The 22,209-nt window shown below is 41.4% G+C and overlaps 3 protein-coding genes across 3 annotated transcripts; all 3 read right to left on the bottom strand.

Moving 5' to 3' along the window:
- On the bottom strand, positions 1–1,425 carry LOC114311986 (uncharacterized). The gene is made up of 2 exons (XM_082895587.1): positions 804–1,425; positions 1–650 (listed from the first exon to the last, which is right to left on the bottom strand). Exons 1-2 carry the CDS (start codon positions 1,423–1,425, stop codon positions 1–3), a joined length of 1,272 nt encoding a protein of 423 aa, XP_082751713.1.
- Positions 1,426–2,286: 861 nt separating this feature from the next.
- On the bottom strand, positions 2,287–2,721 carry LOC145802795 (uncharacterized). Its single transcript, XM_082895585.1, has one exon. It carries the CDS (start codon positions 2,719–2,721, stop codon positions 2,287–2,289), a length of 435 nt encoding a protein of 144 aa, XP_082751711.1.
- A 1,052-nt stretch (positions 2,722–3,773) lies between these two features.
- On the bottom strand, positions 3,774–4,823 carry LOC145802794 (uncharacterized). The gene has a single exon (XM_082895584.1). It carries the CDS (start codon positions 4,821–4,823, stop codon positions 3,774–3,776), a length of 1,050 nt encoding a protein of 349 aa, XP_082751710.1.
- Between the last annotated feature and the right edge of the window lie 17,386 nt (positions 4,824–22,209).

The following is a 22,209-nucleotide window of genomic DNA, read 5'->3' as shown; positions in this document are numbered from 1 at the left end:
CTAGACTTGCTCGGGCATCTGAAATGAGGATGATGGTCGAGTTTCGAATTGGTGCACTGATTCCGTGACTGCCACCCGGTATTCGGACTTAACTGAGTAGAGTCCTTTCGGATCATGATGCCAAATGAGACGATCATCTTGAGGCTCAGTCGCAATTGGAATCAAACAAATCTTATCAACCTTATCCTTTGAGATCACACTCTGCAGCACATTTACATTCCAGCAGTTGGTATTGTGGTTAATTGCCTCACTCACTTTCGTTAGCTGACATCCCAAAGGTTTCTGAGATTTGACACAGAAGTTTGGAGAGAAAGTTACCCATTTATCATTCCAGAAATTAATGGATTTCCCATTAAACACTTGCCATCTGACCCCTCTCTTTAACACCTCTCGACCCTCCAGAAGACTGGTCCACGCCCATGATGCCCGCGGACCTTTTCTGGCAGTCCAAAAATTTGACTGAGGGTAATACCGACCCTTGAAGATTTGAGCACAGAAGGAGTTAGGAAACTGACTGAGCCGCCACCCTTGACGAGCTAGCAGAGCTCTATTAAAAGAGCGAAAATCGCCGAAACCCATTCCGCCTTGGAGTTTAGGCATTGTTAGTTTGTCCCACGCTGCCCAATGAATACCTTTGTTGTCAGAGTCACCTTTCCACCAATAATTGCTCAAAAGTGCATTCAATTCAGAGCACAAATTCTTGGGGAGTAAAAAGCAAGACATTGCATAGGAGGGAATTGCCTAGGCGACCGATTTAAGAAGAATTTCCCGTCCCGCTTGGGACAAAAGTTTAAGCTTCCAACCTTGAAGTTTATCGCGCACCCTTTCCACAATGTAATTATATGTTGCCCATTTGGATCTCCCCCAGAAAGTTGGCAGACCCAAATATTTGGATCCCAGATTAGCAGGGGCAATGCGCAGGAGATCAAAAATTTGCCGTTTATATCCTTCACTGGTGTTAGTTGAAAACTGAAGGCCTGATTTATTGAAGTTAAGTTGTTGGCCCGAAGCTTGGCTGTACATAGCCAAAACTCGGAGGATTTCATGACAGTGAGCCACATTCGCTTTGAAAAATAAAAGAACATCATCGGCAAAGAAGAGGTGTGAAAGCACTGGGCACCCTCGACTGATCTTAATGCCTGAGAACTTTCCTGCTGCCAAACTTTTTTGAAGTAGTTTGGATAGCACCTCAATCACCAGTAAGAATAGATAAGGAGAGAGAGGTTCCCCTTGTCGAATGCCCCTAGAAGGTATAAAGGTCGTTCGCACCACCCCATTAACAACCACAGCGAAGGTAACTGTTGTAATACATTGCATCACCCAGTTAACCCAGATATCATGAAAGCCCATCTTACGCAGAACCGCTTTAAGAAAATCCCATTGAACCCGATCATAAGCTTTGTTAAAGTCGAGCTTCGCAGCCATGGCCGATTGGCGGCCTCACTTGAGCAGTTTAAGATAGTGAAAGGCTTCATGGGCGACCAGTATATTGTCTTGGATCATACGACCAGGAACAAACGCCGATTGATAAGGTGAAACAAGCTTTCCTAAAACTTTTTTCAAGCGATTAGCCAGAATCTTGGTAATGATTTTAAGATTAAAGTTGCATAAGCTGATAGGTCTAAATTGTGAAAGGGATTCAAGAGCTGAGACTTTCGAAATCAAAACCAAATTAGTTTGGTTCCACTCTTTTAGTAGAAATCCACCCACAAAGAAATTTCGGATTGCCTTACAGACCTCATTCCCAATTTCAGCCCAAAACCGTTGGTAGAAGAACCCTGAGTACCCATCTGGTCCCGGGGCTTTGAGAGTACCCAGTTGGAATACCGCTGACTTGATTTCGTCGTTTGTTACAGCCCTGGTTAACCGAGAGTTCATCTCATTAGTGAGAACATAATCCACTCCATCTAAGGCCTTTTCCATATCCCGACTACCGACCGAAGAGAATAAATCAAGACAGTAAGAGTGCAAATGGTGGTCAATCTCCTCATCGGACTCAAGCCACATCCCATTGGCATCCTTTAGGCGCACTAATTGGTTTCTCAGCCGACGTTGGTTGAGGGTGGCATGAAAGAAGGCCGAATTTCTATCGCCAAAAGATAACCAATTAACCCAAGACCTCTGATGTAGGAACATCTCCTCTCTCATCATATACAATTCCATTTCGGACTTAATAGAGGCTTGATCCGTAATGTTTTGATACATGGGAGCAAGGCTCTGAAGGTAATTCAACTTGAGTTTGCAAGCTGCAATTTGTTTCTTGTTATTGCCAAATGCATGCCGACTCTAAGATAAAAGGCCATTACTACACACTTTCAATCGCTGGACCAATTGGAACATTAGGGAACCAGATTGTGGAGAGGCCCAGGACCGTTTAATAACTTCCCCACATTCTGGACTGGAAGCCCACATAGATTCAAACTTAAACACCCGAGGGACTCTTTTAGGAGGAGCGCAACAATTCACAAGCAAAGGACAATGGTCAGAGCCGAAAATGTTTTCATGGAATACTTGTGCCTGAGGAAACTTATCGCGCCACTCCACCGAGGCAAAGGCTTTGTCCAACCTTTCGCGAATATTGGCTGCCCCAACTTGGTTGTTCGTCCAGGTAAATGCATTACCTTTAAAGCCAAGATCCATCAGAGCACATTCCGATAGCATACCTTGGAACTCGTCCATATGAGATCTAGAACATTCCACGCCACCTTGCTTTTCCCACATGTAGCCAACTTGATTGAAATCGCCCACACATAACCATGGATACTGATTGACCTAAGCTTGATGAATCAATAGTTGCCAAAATTCTTTCCGCTGAGATCTATTAGGAGGGGCATAAACAAAAGAAATAGCCCACACTCTATCCAAATTTCTGTTACCGACAATGCATCGAAGGAGGTGTTTAGACTTGAATCGAACATCCAAATTCAGTTCTTCCACCCACCAAAGAGCCAACCCGCCAGAAGCCCCAACCGGGTTCACGTAAAAACTGTGCGTGAATTGGAGTCTTCGTCGAGTCTTCTCTAGTTTGGAGGCTTTATTCTTTGTTTCCATTAAAAACACCACAGAGGGGCGATGGGTTGAGCACAACCCTCGGAGGATCTGGACTGTCAGGGGTCGCCCCAACCCCTGGCAGTTTCAGCTCAAAATCAGCATGGATCCCGTGGCTGTTGAGGGTCAGCCACCTTAACCCGTTCTGAAAGTATCGAAACTTCATCCGGAAAGCTACTAGGAACTTGAGAACAACAAAGCTCCTCACCCTCTTGACTCCATGAGATTGGAGCCTGAACCAAAGCATCATCATCTAACTTCATCTCCAAGCTAGCCCCAGTGCCGCCACTCAAAACCAAGTGCGAGCTGTGCCCAGTTCGTCTTGACCGTGAGGAATTTGACCATTTTCCACCTCGATAAGGTTTGCCCTTTCTGTTTGAAGCCACGACAACTTTGCAGTTGACATTGACATTATCCTATTTGAGCCGTTTAGGTTGGGTTTCTTCACCAAGCTTGTCCTGGGCCTTCCTTTTAATAGATAAGTCTTGGAAACAAATGGCCATACTCTTATCTAGAGCCTGATCCATAAAAGAAATGCTAGTTGGGCTAGAACTAGGGCTAATTTCCTCAATTCCTATTTCATAAAGACGCCCAATTCCACTTCCGCAGCTAGGAGAAGGCCTTACAATCAAAGTATTATCCAAGGGTTCAGTGACAAAATAACTTGGTCTAGGCCCACCAAGAGCTTGGGCTGAGGATATTAAAACTGGACCAGAATGATTACTTCAAGTGGTCTCTGTCTGACCCACAAGGATGGGTTTTTCCTTCAAATTGGTTATATTAACATTCACCCCTGCCACCTCTGCCTGTGGTGAGGACGTGCCACCAGGGCCACTATCCCTCCCAAGTTCTGACACCACGATTTGCCTCAGAACATCAGCCTGATCCACATTGCCAGCCTCTTCTGGGGTGGGTATACGCGTGCTGTCCTTGGGAGGCACCGTACAAACGGCTTCCCTCCACTCCGGCACCGGTCGGTTACCACCCAGGTTGGGCATCCGTTCCTCCGCTTTGTTCGCCCAGGGATGGACCTCCTTTAGCGGTATATTCAACATAGGAGCTCTGGTGGTACGCAATTCAGGCCCATAACCAGACTGCTGGCCTTCCGCACGAGACACAAATTTGCAGGAGGAGTTATCGTGGCCTATCATGCCACAATCATAGCAAAAATCAGATAGTTTTTCATAACGATAGGAGATCCAAGATTCTTTCTCCTCATTCCCTGGCTGATGTAAAATGAATCCCAAAGGCAGGGGTTGAGTCACATCCACATCCACATCTACTCTGAGTCTAAGAAAGCTCCGATTTAAAAGGAGGCCATCATGAAGGGCCTCAACCCCAATAAGATTCCCAATTCGTCGACCGATAATCTCGCCATTTTGGCGTGTCAGTTTGGCCATCGGAACACCATGTACCTGAACCCAAAAAGGGCTCCATTTGAACTCCATATCTTCAACTGGCTTTCCGAGAGATAGGGGCTGTAGGACTAGCAAAAAACCCATGACAGACCAAGGAGCTTCTAGTAAGACTCTTTGCTGGTCATCTGCCTTATCAAATTGAAACATGAAAACATTATCTGGCCAAGACGAGATCCCCAGATTTGCCTTCGGCTTCCAGGCTTTCATAATAATATTGGTGACTGCAGACTTATTGAGGGTTTTGGGGGCTAAGATCTTCCCAACCAGACAGAGGTTCGAGACATCAACACACTCGTCAGACCCCTCCTGGAGTTCCACAAAATCCAGTCCCTCCGAAGAGACCGGTGCACGATCCATGAAAACCCAAGGTAGAGAGAAAAGAAAGGAGAAGTGGAAACCCAAAGAATAGAAAAGAAAGAAGAGAGACAGCGAGGAGAATGATCCCAGAAACTGCACTACGGCGGTATAACTCTCATTCTAGAGAGAGATGCTCTCATTCTAGAGAGAGAAATCTTTTTAGCAGTAATTGAACCTTTAATTATGATTTGGATATGATATTTTGTCATATTTAACTAAAATAGTCAATTTTGTCTAATATGACTATTTGGCTATTCTTGCCCGAATGGGCATGCCAAACATAGCCTTAATAAATATCCTTAAATACATGATTTTAGAGCCAAACTTACGGATGGGCCTTTTTTTTTAGTCCAAAATCTAAACTGTTCATTTTATAAAGTCTATTATATATATTATTTACCAAAAAAAATTAAGTATAATCGTAACCTATTCAATTTATAATTTTGTCAGTAAAAAAATTAATAGTGTATTTTTACAAACATATTTACCATTCATTTTTTTAATACAAATGAGACAAAGTGAATAGGATACAATCATCGGATCGAATTAATTTTTTTAGAGATGATATGTACAAAAGATCTTATAAACTGAATAATTTGAATCATTAAAACGAGACCTGTGATGAGTCATACGGCCGGAACAATCTTTACATTCCAAATTACAATCTTTACATTCCAAATTATGGACAAACGGAAACTTAAATCTAAAATTGAACTCAAAAAAATAAAAAAATAAAAAAATTATAGAATAATATAATCAAAGAAATTTTTTTGAATTGACTGAACTTTCCTCCAATCTATAATCTGGATTGGACGGTGTTGTTTGGGTCTGTAAAGTTCATTATGTGGCTCATTTCGATAATCTAAATCGTTCATTTTGTAAGATCTATTGTGCATATAATTTGTAATTTTTTTTTTAAATCAATTCGATAATCGTAATCTATTCAATTTATTGCGTTTGTTATCAAAAAAATGGATGATCTATTTTAAAAATACATTTGTTGTTCATTTGTTTAGATACAAATGCAATAAATTGAATAGACTATGATTATCTGATCGACTTAGTTTTTCTTATAAATATGATGTACACGAAAAATTCTATAAAATAAACAATTTTGATCATCGCCGGATCTATAGTAAATCTCACTAGCCCATTTTATAGGGGTGGGCATACAATTGGCCGTGTTTGGGTTGGACCGAAACTACATAATAACGGATTTTGTGTCTACCCAAACCGTACCTAGCCCTAACATCAAGCCTCTAGATCTGTCCAAGTCTGGCCCAAAAAATAATTATAAATTCCAAATCCACCTATCAGACTATATATTAAAGAAAATTTTAAACATTTCATAACTAAATTCAATCACATATTAAATAAACATATTGACATCATTATAAATTGAAAGAATTTGTAAATAAATTGAGGAATTTCTTAAATAAATTCAATCATACCTACCATATATGTAAGTTTTAATAAAATTAACAAAGACAAAGTTTACATCGTAACAAAAAAATATATTTTTTAATATATTATAATTAACTAATTAATTGAATAGCAGGTCAAACTAGGTTACAGTATAAATCTCAAGCCCAACCCCCCATTAATATATCGAGCTAAAGATAGTAACCCAATCTAACTCTATAAGTTAAAACAATATTCCCAAATCTTAAAAAAAATAAAACTAGACTGGGCGAGCCAACGGGCCGATGCTCATCCTTTCTAGATAGTACCCTCTAATTGAAACTGTGAATAGGAAGGAACCCAATTACCTTTTCAATTAGAATTTATGTTAATGGAAAATTCTATTATACACCCCCCAAATTATATGCATGCTTCGTTACGTCTTTTTTTTTTTTTTTTTTTATAACTAATTTTCTTATTTAGTTATAGCATTATTTTGATATATTTGATTATGACTTTTCTTTTAATTTATAACTCAAAAAGTATAAAGTTATATCATATTCTTTTAGAGTTATAAGATATATTATATATGATATATACCATTTAAAATATGTGTACCATAATCTTTGCCATTGTTAATATTTCATAACTATTACTTTCTTGAGACCTGATTGAGACCCCCACTCTCCCCTCCCCCACACACACGTGCGGGGTTGGTGATTGGAGAAGGAAAAAAAAAAATTTTGGCCAATCACAATCCGCTGGGGTCACCCTCAATGGGGGTCCGGATCATTTTTCTACTTTCTTAGGAAAATAATAATGGCGTCCTAAAATGTTGCCAACATGCACTTTTCTCTCACAAATATAAAAAAATCAAATTAATTATTTTTCTCATTCTACTCTAATAAGAACTATTTGTTTTGAAAAATGTAATTTCAAAATAATTCAGCCCCTAAAATGAAGAACAATATTATATAATTCAATTTCTTACTTCATTTTCTTACTTTTAGACATAAAATAAATATAGTAATGTTAGGAACAAAAAAATCATTCGCAAAATCCGACACAAACCTCTCACAAAGGGTGGGTGTCATATGTGTGAGACCCACATATGGACCCCACTTCTATATGTGGGATCTACTATTGGTAAGATGTTTGTATCTTATTCTATGAATAATTTCTGTCCATATAGACTTATTCAAATGAATGTGACTCACATTCATAATTACATATGGGATCTACTCACTTGTGTTTTAGAATAAAAAAAAAGAAAAAGAGACGGGGGGTTAAGAAATATGATTATATATAGCATTTTTTTTAAAATAAATACCTCTTCTACATTTATTTTGAACATGTTGTTAACTCTGTAGAAGATGCCTATACAATCTTCAAACCTATCCTCCATTTGAAGCTTGCTTCTTGTTAGTTATGGACAAAAGTAAGGTCTTGCTCACTTTATGTTTTTCTTCGTGAGATAACCTTCTCTTATGGAGCTAGGTCAACTGAGGGAATGCAGTTGAATGTAGAAATGCAAACCAAAGCACTATACCAGAGTCTGTGTGTTGGCAACCCCCCTGATAAGGGAGCTGGTAGGCTTTCTGGTGAGAAAGTTTTTTAACATACTCTTCAAATAACTACTTGCCACCTCCATCATCCTCCTCCACCTCCCAACTAGGGAGCTAGTGGGCTTGCTGGTGCGAAAGCTTTTCGACCTACTCCGGCTGAGAATAGCCCTGGCGATGGTAATTCTACTCCACCGCCCTATCAAGGAGCTGGTAGGTTTGCCGGTGCCAAAATTTTTCGATCCATTCCACCGGGTGTTAGCCTTAGCATTGGTCATTCTGCTCCACCCCCCAATAAGGGAGCTGATAGGCTTGATGGTGAGAAAGCTTTTCGACACACTCCACCAGGTAATAGCCCTGGTGTCGGTCATTCTGCTCCACCCACCAATAAGGGAGCTAGCAGGCTTACTGTTGAGAAAACTTTTCGACCCACTCCACCAAGTAATAGCCTTGGCATTGGTCATTCTACTCCACCACCAAATTAGGGAGCTGGCGGGTTTATTAGTACAAAAGCGTTTCGACCCACTCCGCCAAGTGATAGCCCTGGCCTCGAACATTCTGCTCCACCTCCCAATCAAGGATTTTCAATTACTTCAGATACTTGTTTCAAGTTTTAAAGTGACTAGATACTCTTTTCTATGAATTGTATTTTAATAATAGCATGAATGAAGATCTCAATGTAATTCTCAATTAAAATAAAATAAATAAATAAAAGGGGAGGGGAAACTTTAATAAATCCCCCCTTTAATTATGACTCTTGCAAATTGTCTTTCTAATGTATAAAACTAAACGCTTAACTCGCTTTAAAGATAATGCTTAACTCGCTTCAAATATAAGAACTGTAAATGTCATTGACACTGTTAATAGGAAATGTTTGTTTACTTTTTAATGAAATAAACATTTCTTCTTTTTTTTTTTTAACTAGAAATAAACAATTCTTGTTAATGGTGTTGGCGCACTTCAACTATTCCAGATTACAATCAATTCTAAATTTTTAATTATTTATTGTAATTCCTAGTATCTTAATTTAATTTTTTTAATTATATTTTTTTATTAATCTTTAATTATATTTTAATTTAATTTAACACCACCACTAATTTTAATTATTGCATTTTTTGTATGTAATTTTTAATGGAAAGCATTTTTGTATTTAATATAATGTATCACCATGATTTTTGTATTCAATTTCCACAATTTTTATATCACCACAATTTATGAATTCAATCTTAATGAAAAGCACACCACCACAATTTCTGTACACAAAGGTAATCTTATTAAAAAAAATAGAATTTACACACACACATATATATATATATATATGCAAATATATATAAATATACTATTAATATATGAAGTTACGTATTTGCGAGCGAACCAGTGGGTTGTTCGCGACTGTGCAACCCACTAGCAGAGGAAGCTATAAGGTCATGCATGAATTGAATATTTAATAACACACAAATCTCACATGGATCTCAACAAATACTTATGCTTGATGGACCTTTCATTTTTGAACCACCAATCTCCCTCATCTTCACTCTTTTTCCAAAGCCCTCTGCTAATTATTTTTCTCTCTTTCTAAATTTATCTATTCTCTCTCTAGAATCTACACAAGGGTTGCAGGGGTTGGGTGGTGAAAAGGAGGAGTGTCAAAACTGTTAAGGATTGTGTTCTCATTGGCGGTTATGACAGATTTTGCTTGCAAAATTTAAAATGGAATTTGCTATAGTTGACAGTTATGGAAGGAAGAAGAAAGAATATATATTGTGGGGATGTATTTTCTGAATACCAACACGTGGCATGGTGACGTCGACGTGTCAGCTGAGGTGCCACGTGCCCTGGTAGTTAAGCTGAGGTAATCTCGGAGAAGCCGAGGTCATCTCCAAAGATATCGGAATCCGAGATAAGGGGCAAGAGTCCTAGGGCAAAGAGGGGACTTAACCAAAGATAAGGATAAAGCTCTTAGGGAGTTTATCTTTATCTCTTGAAGAGTCCAGAGTAAACAGTAAATTGGAGTTCATAGAAGTCATACTTCTAGTGGGACTTGGATTGAGTATATTATAAAAGAGAGGCACCCCCGTGGGTCGAAGGTATGTAATTTATACTTTGAGTATTCAGTTTAGTACTTGATTATCTTTGAGAGATATACTGACTTGATCGTCGGAGTGCCCCCGGGTGGAAGAACCACCGCCGGAGCTTTTTCTTTCTGTTTCAGGTTGCTTAAGCCATCTATTTTGCTTGTGCTCTCCAGCTGATCACTAAACGGGCAGTGTGGTCAGATTTTCACCCACACAATTTGGCGCCGTCTGTGGGAACGAAAGAAGAATAGATGGCCAGTAACGGACAGCAGGAAAATATTGGGGATGACGCTCCCACTGGGAGTGGCAGACCAATTGACCTTAACATCGAAGGAGATAACCACAATGCAGAAGCCTGTGACCAGGGTCACAGAGAGAACGACGTCATCCCAGAAGGCGACACGTCAAAAAGAGCAAACCAAGGAAAGTACTACAATGAAGATAACCTCCAGGTATGGAGGGACAGGTGCCTACGGAGGGATGAGGAAGTGAAAGAACTAGCAAACAAGTTGGCGGACCTCCAGTCGGTCGTCAACTTCATGATGCAGAATAATGTTATGCAGCCACCATACCCGCTGCAAGATACGCCGATGCCGGCGAACAACACTCAGAAGGATAGAAGAAAAACAATCCCCGAGGTCCCTCAGCATACCAGAAGCGGAAGACATTCTCACCGGCCTTCCAGGGAAGTCGGACGGGAAAAACCGAGGGAAGAAGAGTCCCGAAGGACACACCACATGAAAAATCCAAACCCCAAAGAACATCGACATGTTCAGGGGCAAGTACTCCATTTTGACACAACCCATGAAGAAAGATCCAAACGACCCCACCACGAGGCCGAAAGCAGTGTACCAAAAAGACTGAAATCCAAAGACAGCCGAGCTCCAGGGAGGAGCAAAGAAGACTTAAGGGACTACCTCAAGAGGAGGTAGCAGAATGCAGAAGCCGAGGTAAACTCCCCAGTAAAACCGAAGACAGCCTTCTCGGTGGAACTGGACAAATTCGAACCGCCCAAAAGATTCAGTATGCCGAGGTTTCAAATCTATGATGGTAAGTCAGATCCAAACTTTCACGTTGGGCTATACCTGAATTCAATGGCGTTATATAGCGGGAACGAGCCGTTGCTCTGCAAAGTATTCCCCTCATCCTTTGGGGAAATTGCATCTGATTGGTTCCACAAGTTACCAAAATGAAGCATAAAGACATGGGAAGGCTTGGCCGAGATGTTTGTGGCCAGATTCGTGACCAACAAGCTGCAACCCCTGAGGGTTGATGCTTTGATGGCTCTACGAATCACCAAGGAAGAAGGCCTCAGGGCCTATGCGAAGAGGTACTACGAGGTGTTCAACCGAATACCCGAATGCAACCAGGAAGTAGCAGTCGTGTCCTTTAAGAACGGCCTGAAAGATGACTGCCCACTACGGAAGTCTTTGGCAAAAACATTGCCAAAAAGCATGGAAGAACTCATGGCAAGAATTGAGAAATATGCCAGGGCCGAAGAAGATACATCGGGAAACAAAGAGGTGAAGCAAGAAAAGGGAAACGGCTCGCCAAAGCGAGCCCGAGTCAACAGTGGGCCGACCAAACAAGAAATAGAATTAAGGAATAAACAGGCGGTAACCACGGTATTCCGGATCCCAATCCATAAAATCTTAGATCGGATTCGAAATCAACCTTATTTCAGGGCTCCGGCAAGAGCACCGGGGGAATTCATGGGAAGGAACGTTGGTAGACGTTGTGCCTACCACAATGAAGAAGGGCATCCAACTCAAGGTTGCAGAGCCTTAAAAGCACACTTGGAGGACCTAGTAAGACAAGGCCTTCTGAGGGACCTGGTCGATGAGGCCAGAACAAGGGAAGAGCAGGCAAGGTTGCCTCAAGCCCCAGCAGCACCCCCTCCCCCAGCACAACTACCACAAGCAGGAGAACCGAGGGTGGTCAATGTGATCCACTCAAGGGTCAACGAAAACGAAGTCAGAGGAGAAACCCAAAGGGTAAGACATTTACAGCATATCTACCAAGTCGGGGAAAAGAGACATCGGCCAGAAGAATGCCAGGGGCCAATGATAGCCTTTACCGAAGCCGACTTAGAACTGGTCCAACATCCGCATAATGATGCCTTGGTAGTATCCCTCCAGGTTGGGGAGTGCCAAGTAAAACGCATCCTAATAGATCAAGGCAGCTCCTGTGACATCATGTATGTCAGATGTTACAAAGAGCTAGGCCTGCACCCCGATGACCTAGAACAATCAAACGGCCCGATGGTCGGCTTTAATGGAACACCGACATGGCCACTGGGTGCAACAAGCTTAGAAGTACAAGCCGGCACTAAAAAGATCAGGACGGAATTCCTGGTAATTGACACACCCTCACCATACAACATCATCTTGGGAAGGCCGTGGTTGCATGCAATGGGGGCAGTTCCCTCAACGTTGCATCAACTACTCCGGTTCCCAACAGAGCATGGGATTGAAGAAGTTAGAGGGGATCAACTACAAGCCAAAACTTGCTCCATGGCAGCAATAAAATCCACCTGTAGTATACGGGAGCCAAAGAAAGCAGAAGTCGAAGATGAGGACATGGAAGTCCTAGAAGATGTCGGGAAAGAACCATCCGAGAAAAGCAATGAGGCGCTAAAGAAAATCCTCGTCCAGGAGGGTGACGAAGAACGATTTTTTCTTCTCGGCACAGGCCTAGCTAGAGAAGAGGAAAAAGAGCTAGAAGATTTTTTAAGGGCAAACATAGAGGCGTTCGCCTGGACACCTTATGAAATGCCTGGCATTGACCCCGAGGTCACCTGCCACAGCCTGAATGTCGACAGATCGGCAAAACCTGTGATTCAACGAGCCAGAAGGCCGACGCTAATGCACGTCGAAGCAGTAGAAGAAGAGGTAGACAGACTCCTTGAAGCCAGAGCCATCCGAGAAGTTCAGTACCCAACATGGCTGTCCAACACAGTAGTAGTAAAAAAGAAGAATGGCAAGTGGAGGGTTTGTGTAGACTTTACCAGCCTCAACAAAGCTTGCCCCAAAGACAGCTTTCCTCTGCCCAAAATCGACCAACTAGTCGACGCCACTTCGGGACATGAAAGGATGAGTTTTTTAGATGCATATAGAGGGTACCACCAGATTGCTATGTACCCACCAGATGAAGAGAAGACCGCGTTCATCACCCCGAAAGGCCTGTACTGTTACAAGGTAATGCCTTTTGGGCTGAAAAACGCAGGAGCAACCTATCAGAGGTTAGTGACAAAGATGTTTAAACATCTAATTGGCAAAACGGTAGAAGTTTACATCGATGACATGGTCGTAAAGACCAAGAAATCAGAAGGTCATCTTGCCGACCTAAAAGAGGTCTTTGACATACTCGAAAGATATCGGCTCCGACTCAACGCCTCGAAGTGTGCCTTCGGAGTTGGGTCAGGTAAATTTCTAGGATATCTGGTAACAAGAAAGGGCATTGAAGCCAGCCCAGACCAAATCAAGGCCATTCTGGAACTACAGAGTCCAACATCGGCAAAGCAAGTTCAAGTGCTCACTGGAAGGGCCGCAGCCCTAAACCGATTCATCAGCAGAAGCTCAGACAAGTGCAGACCCTTCTTTAACCTGGTGAAAAAAGCCACAGACTTCCTATGGACGGAAGAATGTGAAGCTGCCTTAGCCGACCTAAAAAAGTACTTGATCACAACCCCGGTCCTTTCTAACCCAATCCCAGGGGAGGAATTGTTTTTGTACTTAGCAGTCTCTGAGCACGCAGTCAGTGCAGTGCTAATCTGTGAGGCAAAATGGGAGCAGAAGGCTGTCTACTATGTAAGTAAGACTCTGGCTGACGCAGAAACAAGATACCTACCACTGGAAAAATTAATGCTAGCCTTGGTAATGGCTTCAAAGAAATTGAGTCATTACTTTCAGGCACACAAGATTGTGGTCCTAACAGAGCACCCACTGAAGTCCTTATTACATCAAGGAGACTTAACAGGAAGGATAGCAAAATGGGCAGTAACACTGGGCCAGTTTGACCTAGAATTTAGGCCAAGAACAGCAATAAAAGGCCAAGTTTTGGCCGACTTCGTCGCAGAACTCACACCTGAAGCCATCACACCTCCGGTTCCGTCGAGCCAAGACGAGCACCACCCCAACAAGCAAAAAGAATCCCAGTCAAAGACAAAAAAGCAAGAGAAAGAAAAGCTCAGACCATACAGCATCTACATCGGCGATTCATTCAGACTATTCGTCGATGGAAGTTCAAACCGCCAAGGAGCAGGAGCAGGAGTACTACTGATATCTCCAGATGGAGAAATTATAGAACAGTCCATCCGTCTGGGGTTCAAAGCCTCCAATAATGAAGCAGAATATGAAGCATTAATTGCAGGGCTAAAGCTAGCAGCAGCAGCAGAGGCAGACGAGGTAATTGTTTTTTGTGATTCACAACTGATTGTTAACCAGTCAACAGGAGAATTTGCAGCCAGAGACGAAAGAATGTCGGCATATGCAAAGGAAGTCATCCGACTGGCAGCCCTATTCCAGAACTGCAGATTACTCCAAGTTAGCCGAGATGACAACACCCACGCCGACGCATTAGCCAACCTGGCCAGCTCAATTCAAACTAGAAAAACAAGGACAATTATGATCGACTACATGTCGGCCCCGAGCATAGATAAACAGAGCACCGAACAAGAAGCAATGTGCGTGGGCTTTGGACCAAGCTAGATGGATGCAATCATTGCATTCCTAAAAGAGGGGAAGCTGCCAGAAGACCACAAAGAAGCACATAAAATAAGGCTGAAATCGGCCAGATTCAGCCTAACAGCGGAAGGTCATCTCTACAGGAGGTCGTTCACTGGACCACTTTTAAGGTGCGTACACCCTTTGCAGGTTGAAGATTTTCTTTACGAGATTCATGAAGGAATCTGTGGAAGCCATGCTGGGGGCAGATCGTTAGCCCACAAGGCCATTACCCAGGGGTATTGGTGGCCCTACATGCAAAAGGATGCCGAAGCCTATGTTAAGAAGTGTGAGCAATGTCAAAAGTTTGCACCTTTGATACATCAGCCAGCTGCCGACCTAAACCCAGTATCCAGCCCTTGGCCGTTTGTCCAATGGGGCATGGATCTGGTTGGACAACTTCCCCAAGCAACTGGGCAAAGAAAATACTTGCTGGTAGCAACAGACTACTTCACAAAATGGATAGAGGCAGAACCTCTTGCCAAAATCCGAGATGTGGATGTCAAGAATTTTATTTGGAAAAACATAATCACCAGATTTGGGATTCCAAGAGCAATAGTTGCCGACAACGGAACACAATTCGACAGCAAACTTATCAAAAACTTTTGTACAAAATTCAAGATCAAGAATTATTTCTCAACACCAAGTTTTCCTCAAAGCAATGGGCAAGCAGAGGCATCCAACAAAGTAATCCTGGATGGAATAAAGAAGAGGCTCCAGGCAGCAAAAGGAAAGTGGGTGGACGAATTGCCCAACGTACTTTGGGCATATCGGACTACGCCGAGAAGATCAACAGGAGAGTCCCCCTTTGCCATGACCTATGGTACAGAAGCAGTCATCCCATTAGAGATCGGCATCCCAGGGATCAGAACCCAGGGAGTAGAGAATGGCACCAATGACATACTCTTAGCCCGAGACCTGGATTTATTGGAAGAACGAAGAGAGAAAGCTGCAATTCAGCTCGCAGTATACCAGCAACAGCTTGCCAGAGCTTACAACAAGAAGGTTAATCCAAGAGATTTTCAAGTTGGCGACCTAGTCCTAAGAAAAGTCGTCGGGAACAAGAAAGATCCCAAGGAGGGCAAGCTTGGCCCAAACTGGGAAGGACCCTACAGAGTTACTTTAGTATTAGGTAATGGAGCATATCGGCTTGAGGACAATGAAGGCAAAGCATTGCCCAGACCTTGGAATACTTGTAATTTGAAATTTTTCTATCATTAGATAAACATCATTGTTTGGCCGATATTATCAATAAAGTCTTTTCAGAATCCTTTCAACATGTTCGATTGATAAAGTTATGCATGGATGTTTATTGAAGACATATCAAACTCAGGCAAAGTTAAGCCGATGTTATTCCTTAATTCACTTGTTGAAATTTGTAGCAATTTACAAGTTGGAATTAAGCTGATTCCTTATCTTCACTTGTTGAAATTTGTAGCAATTTACAAGTTGAAGTTAAGCCGATGTTATTCCTTAATCCACTTGTTGAAATTTGTAGCAATTTACAAGTTGGAATTAAGCTGATTCCTTATCTTCACTTGTTGAAATTTGTAGCAATTTACAAGTTGAAGTTAAGCCGATGTTATTCCTTAATTCACTTATTGAAATTTGTAGCAATTTACAAGTTGGAATTAAGCTGATTCCTTATCTTCACTTGTTGAAATTTGTAGCAATTTACAAGTTGAAGTTAAGCCGATGTTATTCCTTAATCCACTTGTTGAAATTTGTAGCAATTTACAAGTTGGAATTAAGCTGATTCCTTATCTTCACTTGTTGAAATTTGTAGCAATTTACAAGTTGAAGTTAAGCCGATGTTATTCCTTAATCCACTTGTTGAAATTTGTAGCAATTTACAAGTTGGAATTAAGCTGATTCCTTATCTTCACTTGTTGAAATTTGTAGCAATTTACAAGTTGAAGTTAAGCCGATGTTATTCCTTAATTCACTTGTTGAAATTTGTAGCAATTTACAAGTTGGAATTAAACTGATTCCTTATCTTCACTTGTTGAAATTTGTAGCAATTTACAAGTTGAAGTTAAGCCGATGTTATTCTTTAATTCACTTGTTGAAATTTGTAGCAATTTACAAGTTGGAATTAAGCTGATTCCTTATCTTCACTTGTTGAAATTTGTAGCAATTTACAAGTCGAAGATAGGCCGAGGTTATTGCCTAAGTTCTCATAGCAATATGTGGGTTGTTTAAACCCTAGGGAAGATGCTTAACACTTGTTGAAATTGGTAGCAATTACAAGTTTATGTTAAGCCGACATACGATCACCCGCTGAGGTACACAGAAAGTTACAGGTTAAAATAAAGGCTAAGTATATTACTTGTTAAAATTTGTAGCAATTTACAAGTGGGTAAGACTAAGATAACCGTTTAAAACTTGTTGAAACTTAAAGCTTGCAAAAGTTTACATTCCGAATTATATGTTCTATACTTGTTGAAATTTATGAAAAGATTGCAGGACAGTTTCTTGCCGAAGTAAAAGTTTTATTATTATACCCGAGGTATGTAACCCCGAGAAGATTGCACAAAGAAAGCAACATGCAAAAGATTTTTTCTAAGTACAAGACTATGCAGAAGCAGTCAACAGAATATCATAAGATCAAAACATCCAGAGAAAGAACTGTTGCAGTTATATATTGAAGAAACCACGTCGGCCAAAAGAAAGAGTTTTTGCATTATCCAGAAAGTAAAAAAGTACAAAGTGCAAAGTACAGAAAAAGAAGGAAAAAATATAAAAGGCAATTTTGTCAAGCTTCTTCAGTGTTAGCCACTGCAGGGACTGGGACCTCGGACGATTCTGGAGGAACCTCGTCGGCCACTTTTTCCGCTTGTATCTCGGCATCAATTTCTGCGATTGTATTCTCCACACTTCTTTCTACCAATAAAAGATTGGATGATAGCTGCCCAGTGGCAGTCTCCTTGGGTGCCCCTTCAACCTCATCACCCTCCTCATCCAAAGTTAAGTCCATAACCTGCTCAGCAGGAGGAGGGGATTTGGCTTCGGCAGCATCTTTGGGTTTTCTCACCAAGGCGTCACCATCATCTTGTTCTTCATCTTCATCCACAGCATCGGCCTCAGACTCTGATTCACCTTCAGGAGGAGGTGGAGGAAATGGTAAGGGAATAGCGTCGGCCTTGCGCAATGGCGAGTCAGCAGGAAGATCAAGCTTCTTTATCAAGGACATCCAACCAAGGGAAAATCCCCTGTTGTATGCCTGCCTGACTTGAAGCTTGTAGTCTTCTGCAACATTGGCCATACCTTGAGCATAGGCCTTTTCATCGGCCTCTTTTACCTCGGCCTCTTTGGTGGCCAGAGCCTGCTGGAGTTCTTTCTCCGCTTGGGCCTTCCTAGCCTCAGCCTCTCTTTTCTCGGCTTCAGCTACTTTTTTAACGGCTTCAGCAGCCTCGGCCTTCTCAAGAGCTAAAGTTTGAACTTTCGTTGCAGCCTCGGCCTGATCCTCCAGTTTTTTCATTTTTGCTTCAAGGGACTTGATCTCTCTCTTCATAGAAGATGCTTCCCTTTTCATATCAACCAACCTTTGACGATTTTCAAAGGATTGCATTGAAAATGAATGGGCATGCTGAATGGCCTGCAGAAAAACAGAAATGTGAGATAGTACTCTCAGTGAAGAATGGAAGAAAAAATCACAAGTACAAACAGAAATACTTACTTGAGCGGAGTGTTGGAGCATAAGAGCGTAATTTTCATACTCACTAAGCTTGCCATTTCGCTCCAAGTCATTTGGTAGAAGAAGAGCAGTGCTAAGGGCGACAGCAACATTAATATCGTCAGCACTTTCACTAGCCATAATGGGCCTATCCTCCAGGGATAGATCAGGGGCCCAGGGGATGTCGGGTTTCTTCGAAGCCGAGGTCGTCGCAGACGATGACCTTGGCCTCTTTGTTTGTGTAGATCCTGAGGGTTGGCCCTCAGCAGACCTCTTGGTTGAAGTAGAGGCCGATTTTTTGCTTTCTGCTAGTTTAGAAATCGACAAAGTATCCTCAGCCTCGGCATCTGTAGCCTTGGCCTTAGGCTGAGCCTTTTTTACTCTCTTTGGTTTGGGTGGGAGCATTGATTGCGTTGGTGCGGCTTCGGCGTCAGTTGGAAGGTCGGCGAGAAGGTCTTGGACGACAGGCCTTGGACGAACCATTTCGGCAGTCTTTACAAGCCTTCGTCGGCGTTTACGTTCAGGAATTGGTATTAAGTAGGGGGCCGAAGTTGATGGAAGATCAGCTGGGTTAGATGTGGACTCTTGATCTGTTCGGGATGTAGAAGCAGTTAAGGTTGTGGCTGTGGGTGGAGAAAGACTCTTCTTCCTTTTTCTTGGGACGTCGGGTAAGGTGGATTTGTATGTAGGGATGAAGTTTAGTAATACTGGGGCTTTTCGTTTATGGATTGGAAGGCCAAGAAGTGTTTTCAGATCTGTTCCTGGGAAGAAGGATTGGCGAAAATTTTTCGGTGGCTGATGAAGATCTGCAAAGAAACAGACGTCAGAAACAAAAAGTATTAAAGTCTTGAATAAAAATAACTAAGTGTTGACTCAGGGCTCTTACTCTTGCCCTCTGTAATTGTTCGAGGAAGAGGGTAGAGGTGGACATCTTCATCTGGGCCAAATTCCCAATTTCCAGAAGCAATGAGAAAATCATCTCCAGCCCCCTTGTTGGAGTCTGGGAGGTCGGCTATAATTTTGTACTGAGTGGATCTCGGCTTAAGGTAATAGACAAAACCCCTATCCTTCAGATCAAGAGGGCATATGGTATAACAATATTGAAGGTCGGCTAGGGTGATTCTAAGGTTTTCTTGCCTAGCTAAGGCAATAATACCGTTAATTACCCTATAGGAATTGATAGTAAGTTGCATGGGGTTCAGCTTATAGAAATGGAGAACTTGACGAAAGAGGGGATCAAGTGGAAGCCGAAGTCCACATTCGGTAAAAGCAACTATTGGAAAAGGCATTGTGTGGTCTGTGGGCACGATGGTATCATTATCCCCAGCCAGCTTAAGATGAACGTCGGCGGGGATAGAGAATTCTTGCCTAAAGTATTCAAATTTTGTTGGGGTATTTACCCTATGCCTCCACATACCCATTATGTCGGCTTAAACTAAGAGGAATATGTTTCCGAAGATGGGTTTTTTTCAGGTTTCCCTAAAGATTAAGGGTTCTACAGACAAATCCCAAATCTATGAAGTATGAAGATAAAAGATCAAGGGCACGGATCTGGGGCAGATACAAAAAAGAGAAAACAAAGACGAAGTTTCAGATTCAAGAACAGAGGTATAGTTCTCAGAAACAATAGAGATACAGGAAAAAATCAAGGACAGCGGCAAAAAGAATGATGAAAAAGCATAGAAGTTCAAGGTAAAGCCACAAATTCAAGATACAAATAAATCCAAGACCTCGAACAAAGATCAGTAATGGCAACAGACAGACAGAAGCACATAAAAGAGAATGAAAGAATTCAAGAAAAAGGTCTTACCAGGACAAATGAAGCTGAGGCAATGCTCGCCGAACCCAGAAACCGGTTGCAACAGCAAAGAAGGCTTTGCAAGAATGAGGGATTAAAAGCAATTCCAGAAGAGAGATTGAGGCGATGGCAGATTCGAAGAAAAATGAGCTAAAGAGCAAGAAGACGGAATGAAAAAGTGAAGAAAAGATAGAGGCAAAAAAGAGTTTTGTCAAAAATTTGAAACGGCGGCAAAATTAGGGCAATCATTACGCCTAGGGTAACGCACGCGTCAGACGGCGCAAGACGAACGAACAGACAGCTTCCAGGCGCGTCTCAGACACGCTCCAATGAAAACAGAGCACGTAAAAAGGAACGGTTAGATATGCATGACAGCTCATGCGCATGAGAGAGTACGACCGAAGCCTCGTTCTCCGAAGAGAACACGTCGGCTGAAAGTAGATAATCTTGGCTAAACAGTTTTTTTGAGCCATTACTCAGAAAAGAAGTAACAAAATTTCGGAATAGATTCCATCACCTCAGAATGCCGAGGTAATAGAACCTAGGGGGCAGTTGTGGGGATGTATTTTCTGAATACCAACACGTGGCATGGTGACGCCGACGTGTCAGCCGAGGTGCCACGTGCCCTGGTAGTTAAGCCGAGGTAATCTCGGAGAAGCCGAGGTCATCTCCGAAGATATCGGAATCCGAGATAAGGGGCAAGAGTCCTAGGGCAAAGAGGGGACTTAACCAAAGATAAGGATAAAGCTCTTAGGGAGTTTATCTTTATCTCTTGAAGAGTCCAGAGTAAACAGTAAATTGGAGTTCATAGAAGTCATACTTCTAGTGGGACTTGGATTGAGTATATTATAAAAGAGAGGCACCCCCGTGGGTCGAAGGTATGTAATTTATACTTTGAGTATTCAGTTTAGTACTTGATTATCTTTGAGAGATATACTGACTTGATCGTCGGAGTGCCCCCGGGTGGAAGAACCACCGCCGGAGCTTTTTCTTTCTGTTTCAGGTTGCTTAAGCCATCTATTCTGCTTGTGCTCTCCAGCTGATCACTAAACGGGCAGTGTGGTCAGATTTTCACCCACACACATATATATATATATATATATATATAGGTTTAATTCATAAGAGAAAGAGGAAAAAGATGAGAGCATAAAGGTTAATTTTTATGTTTTGTCAATAGAATTTAGGCAAGTTTGGGAAGTCTCAAAAAAGTCAAAAAGTTATTTAAAAAGTTAAAAAGTTATCACTATTCACCAAAAGTCAACAATTACGACTGCACAATTTTCAATACTAATTTTTCCCTACACATTAATTTATATAATTTTTTAATACACATTTTTTCATAAAAAGTCAAAAAGTTAACCCAAACATTCATATTTTCAATCTCAACTTTTAGTCTAAAAATAGTGTGTGTTTTGGTTCACAAATCATGTGGGATTATGTGATTATTTCTAAATGTTAAGGGATAAATCAAGTTGTGAATAGATCGAATTTAATCCGAATCCAACCCGAATGTAATCTGAAAAATCCAAATACATTTGCAAAAAATTGATCCGGCAATCTAATAATCTGAATCCATTTAATCCGTTTATTAAATTAATTAAATATGCAAAAATTCGATCCGATCCGATAATCCGATCCAATTATTCTCAATTTGAATGAAGAAAACACAAAATGAAAAAAAAAAAATCAAACTATACAAAATTATAACTCAATAAATAAATAAATAGATCGGATCGAATATCCAAAATTATCGGATTTGGATTTTGGTCATCTATAATCAAATATGGGCTAAATGGATTCAAATCGGATTTGGGTTTATCTTAATCAAATTGGATTTGGATTTTGACAAATTTGGTCTAATCCATTTACAGGCCTAGAATAAATTGCACATAACGTGTGAAATTTGCCCAAAAATAAACTGATCTTATAATTTCTCCAATCAGCTCTTCATTGACAACTCAGGCCAACAGGACATAGATCCTTGATAACAACGTTGTTTTTCAATCCCCATCACCATTTACAATGCAAATGCTTGGCCTCTCTCTCTCTCTCTGTATATATATATATATATATATATATATTTATAGATAATAACAAGTGATTAACAGTAACCATTGCTCACTCACAATATTTGCTAAAAGAGCATTCCA

The sequence above is a fragment of the Camellia sinensis genome, chromosome 11 (genome assembly GCF_055761805.1).
Source record: "Camellia sinensis isolate YWXY chromosome 11, ASM5576180v1, whole genome shotgun sequence".
Lineage (NCBI taxonomy): Eukaryota > Viridiplantae > Streptophyta > Magnoliopsida > Ericales > Theaceae > Camellia > Camellia sinensis.
This window is presented reverse-complemented; position numbering and strand designations above follow the sequence as displayed.

Coding starts and splice junctions, on each gene's coding strand:
- LOC114311986 (XM_082895587.1), bottom strand. CDS start 1,425: ATGGCTGCGAAGCTCGACTTTAACAAAGCTTATGATCGGGTTCAATGG. Junction 651..803: donor GGTGCGCGATAAACTTCAAG/GTTGGAAGCTTA, acceptor ATTGGTGGAAAG/GTGACTCTGACAACAAAGGT.
- LOC145802795 (XM_082895585.1), bottom strand. CDS start 2,721: ATGTGGGAAAAGCAAGGTGGCGTGGAATGTTCTAGATCTCATATGGAC.
- LOC145802794 (XM_082895584.1), bottom strand. CDS start 4,823: ATGGATCGTGCACCGGTCTCTTCGGAGGGACTGGATTTTGTGGAACTC.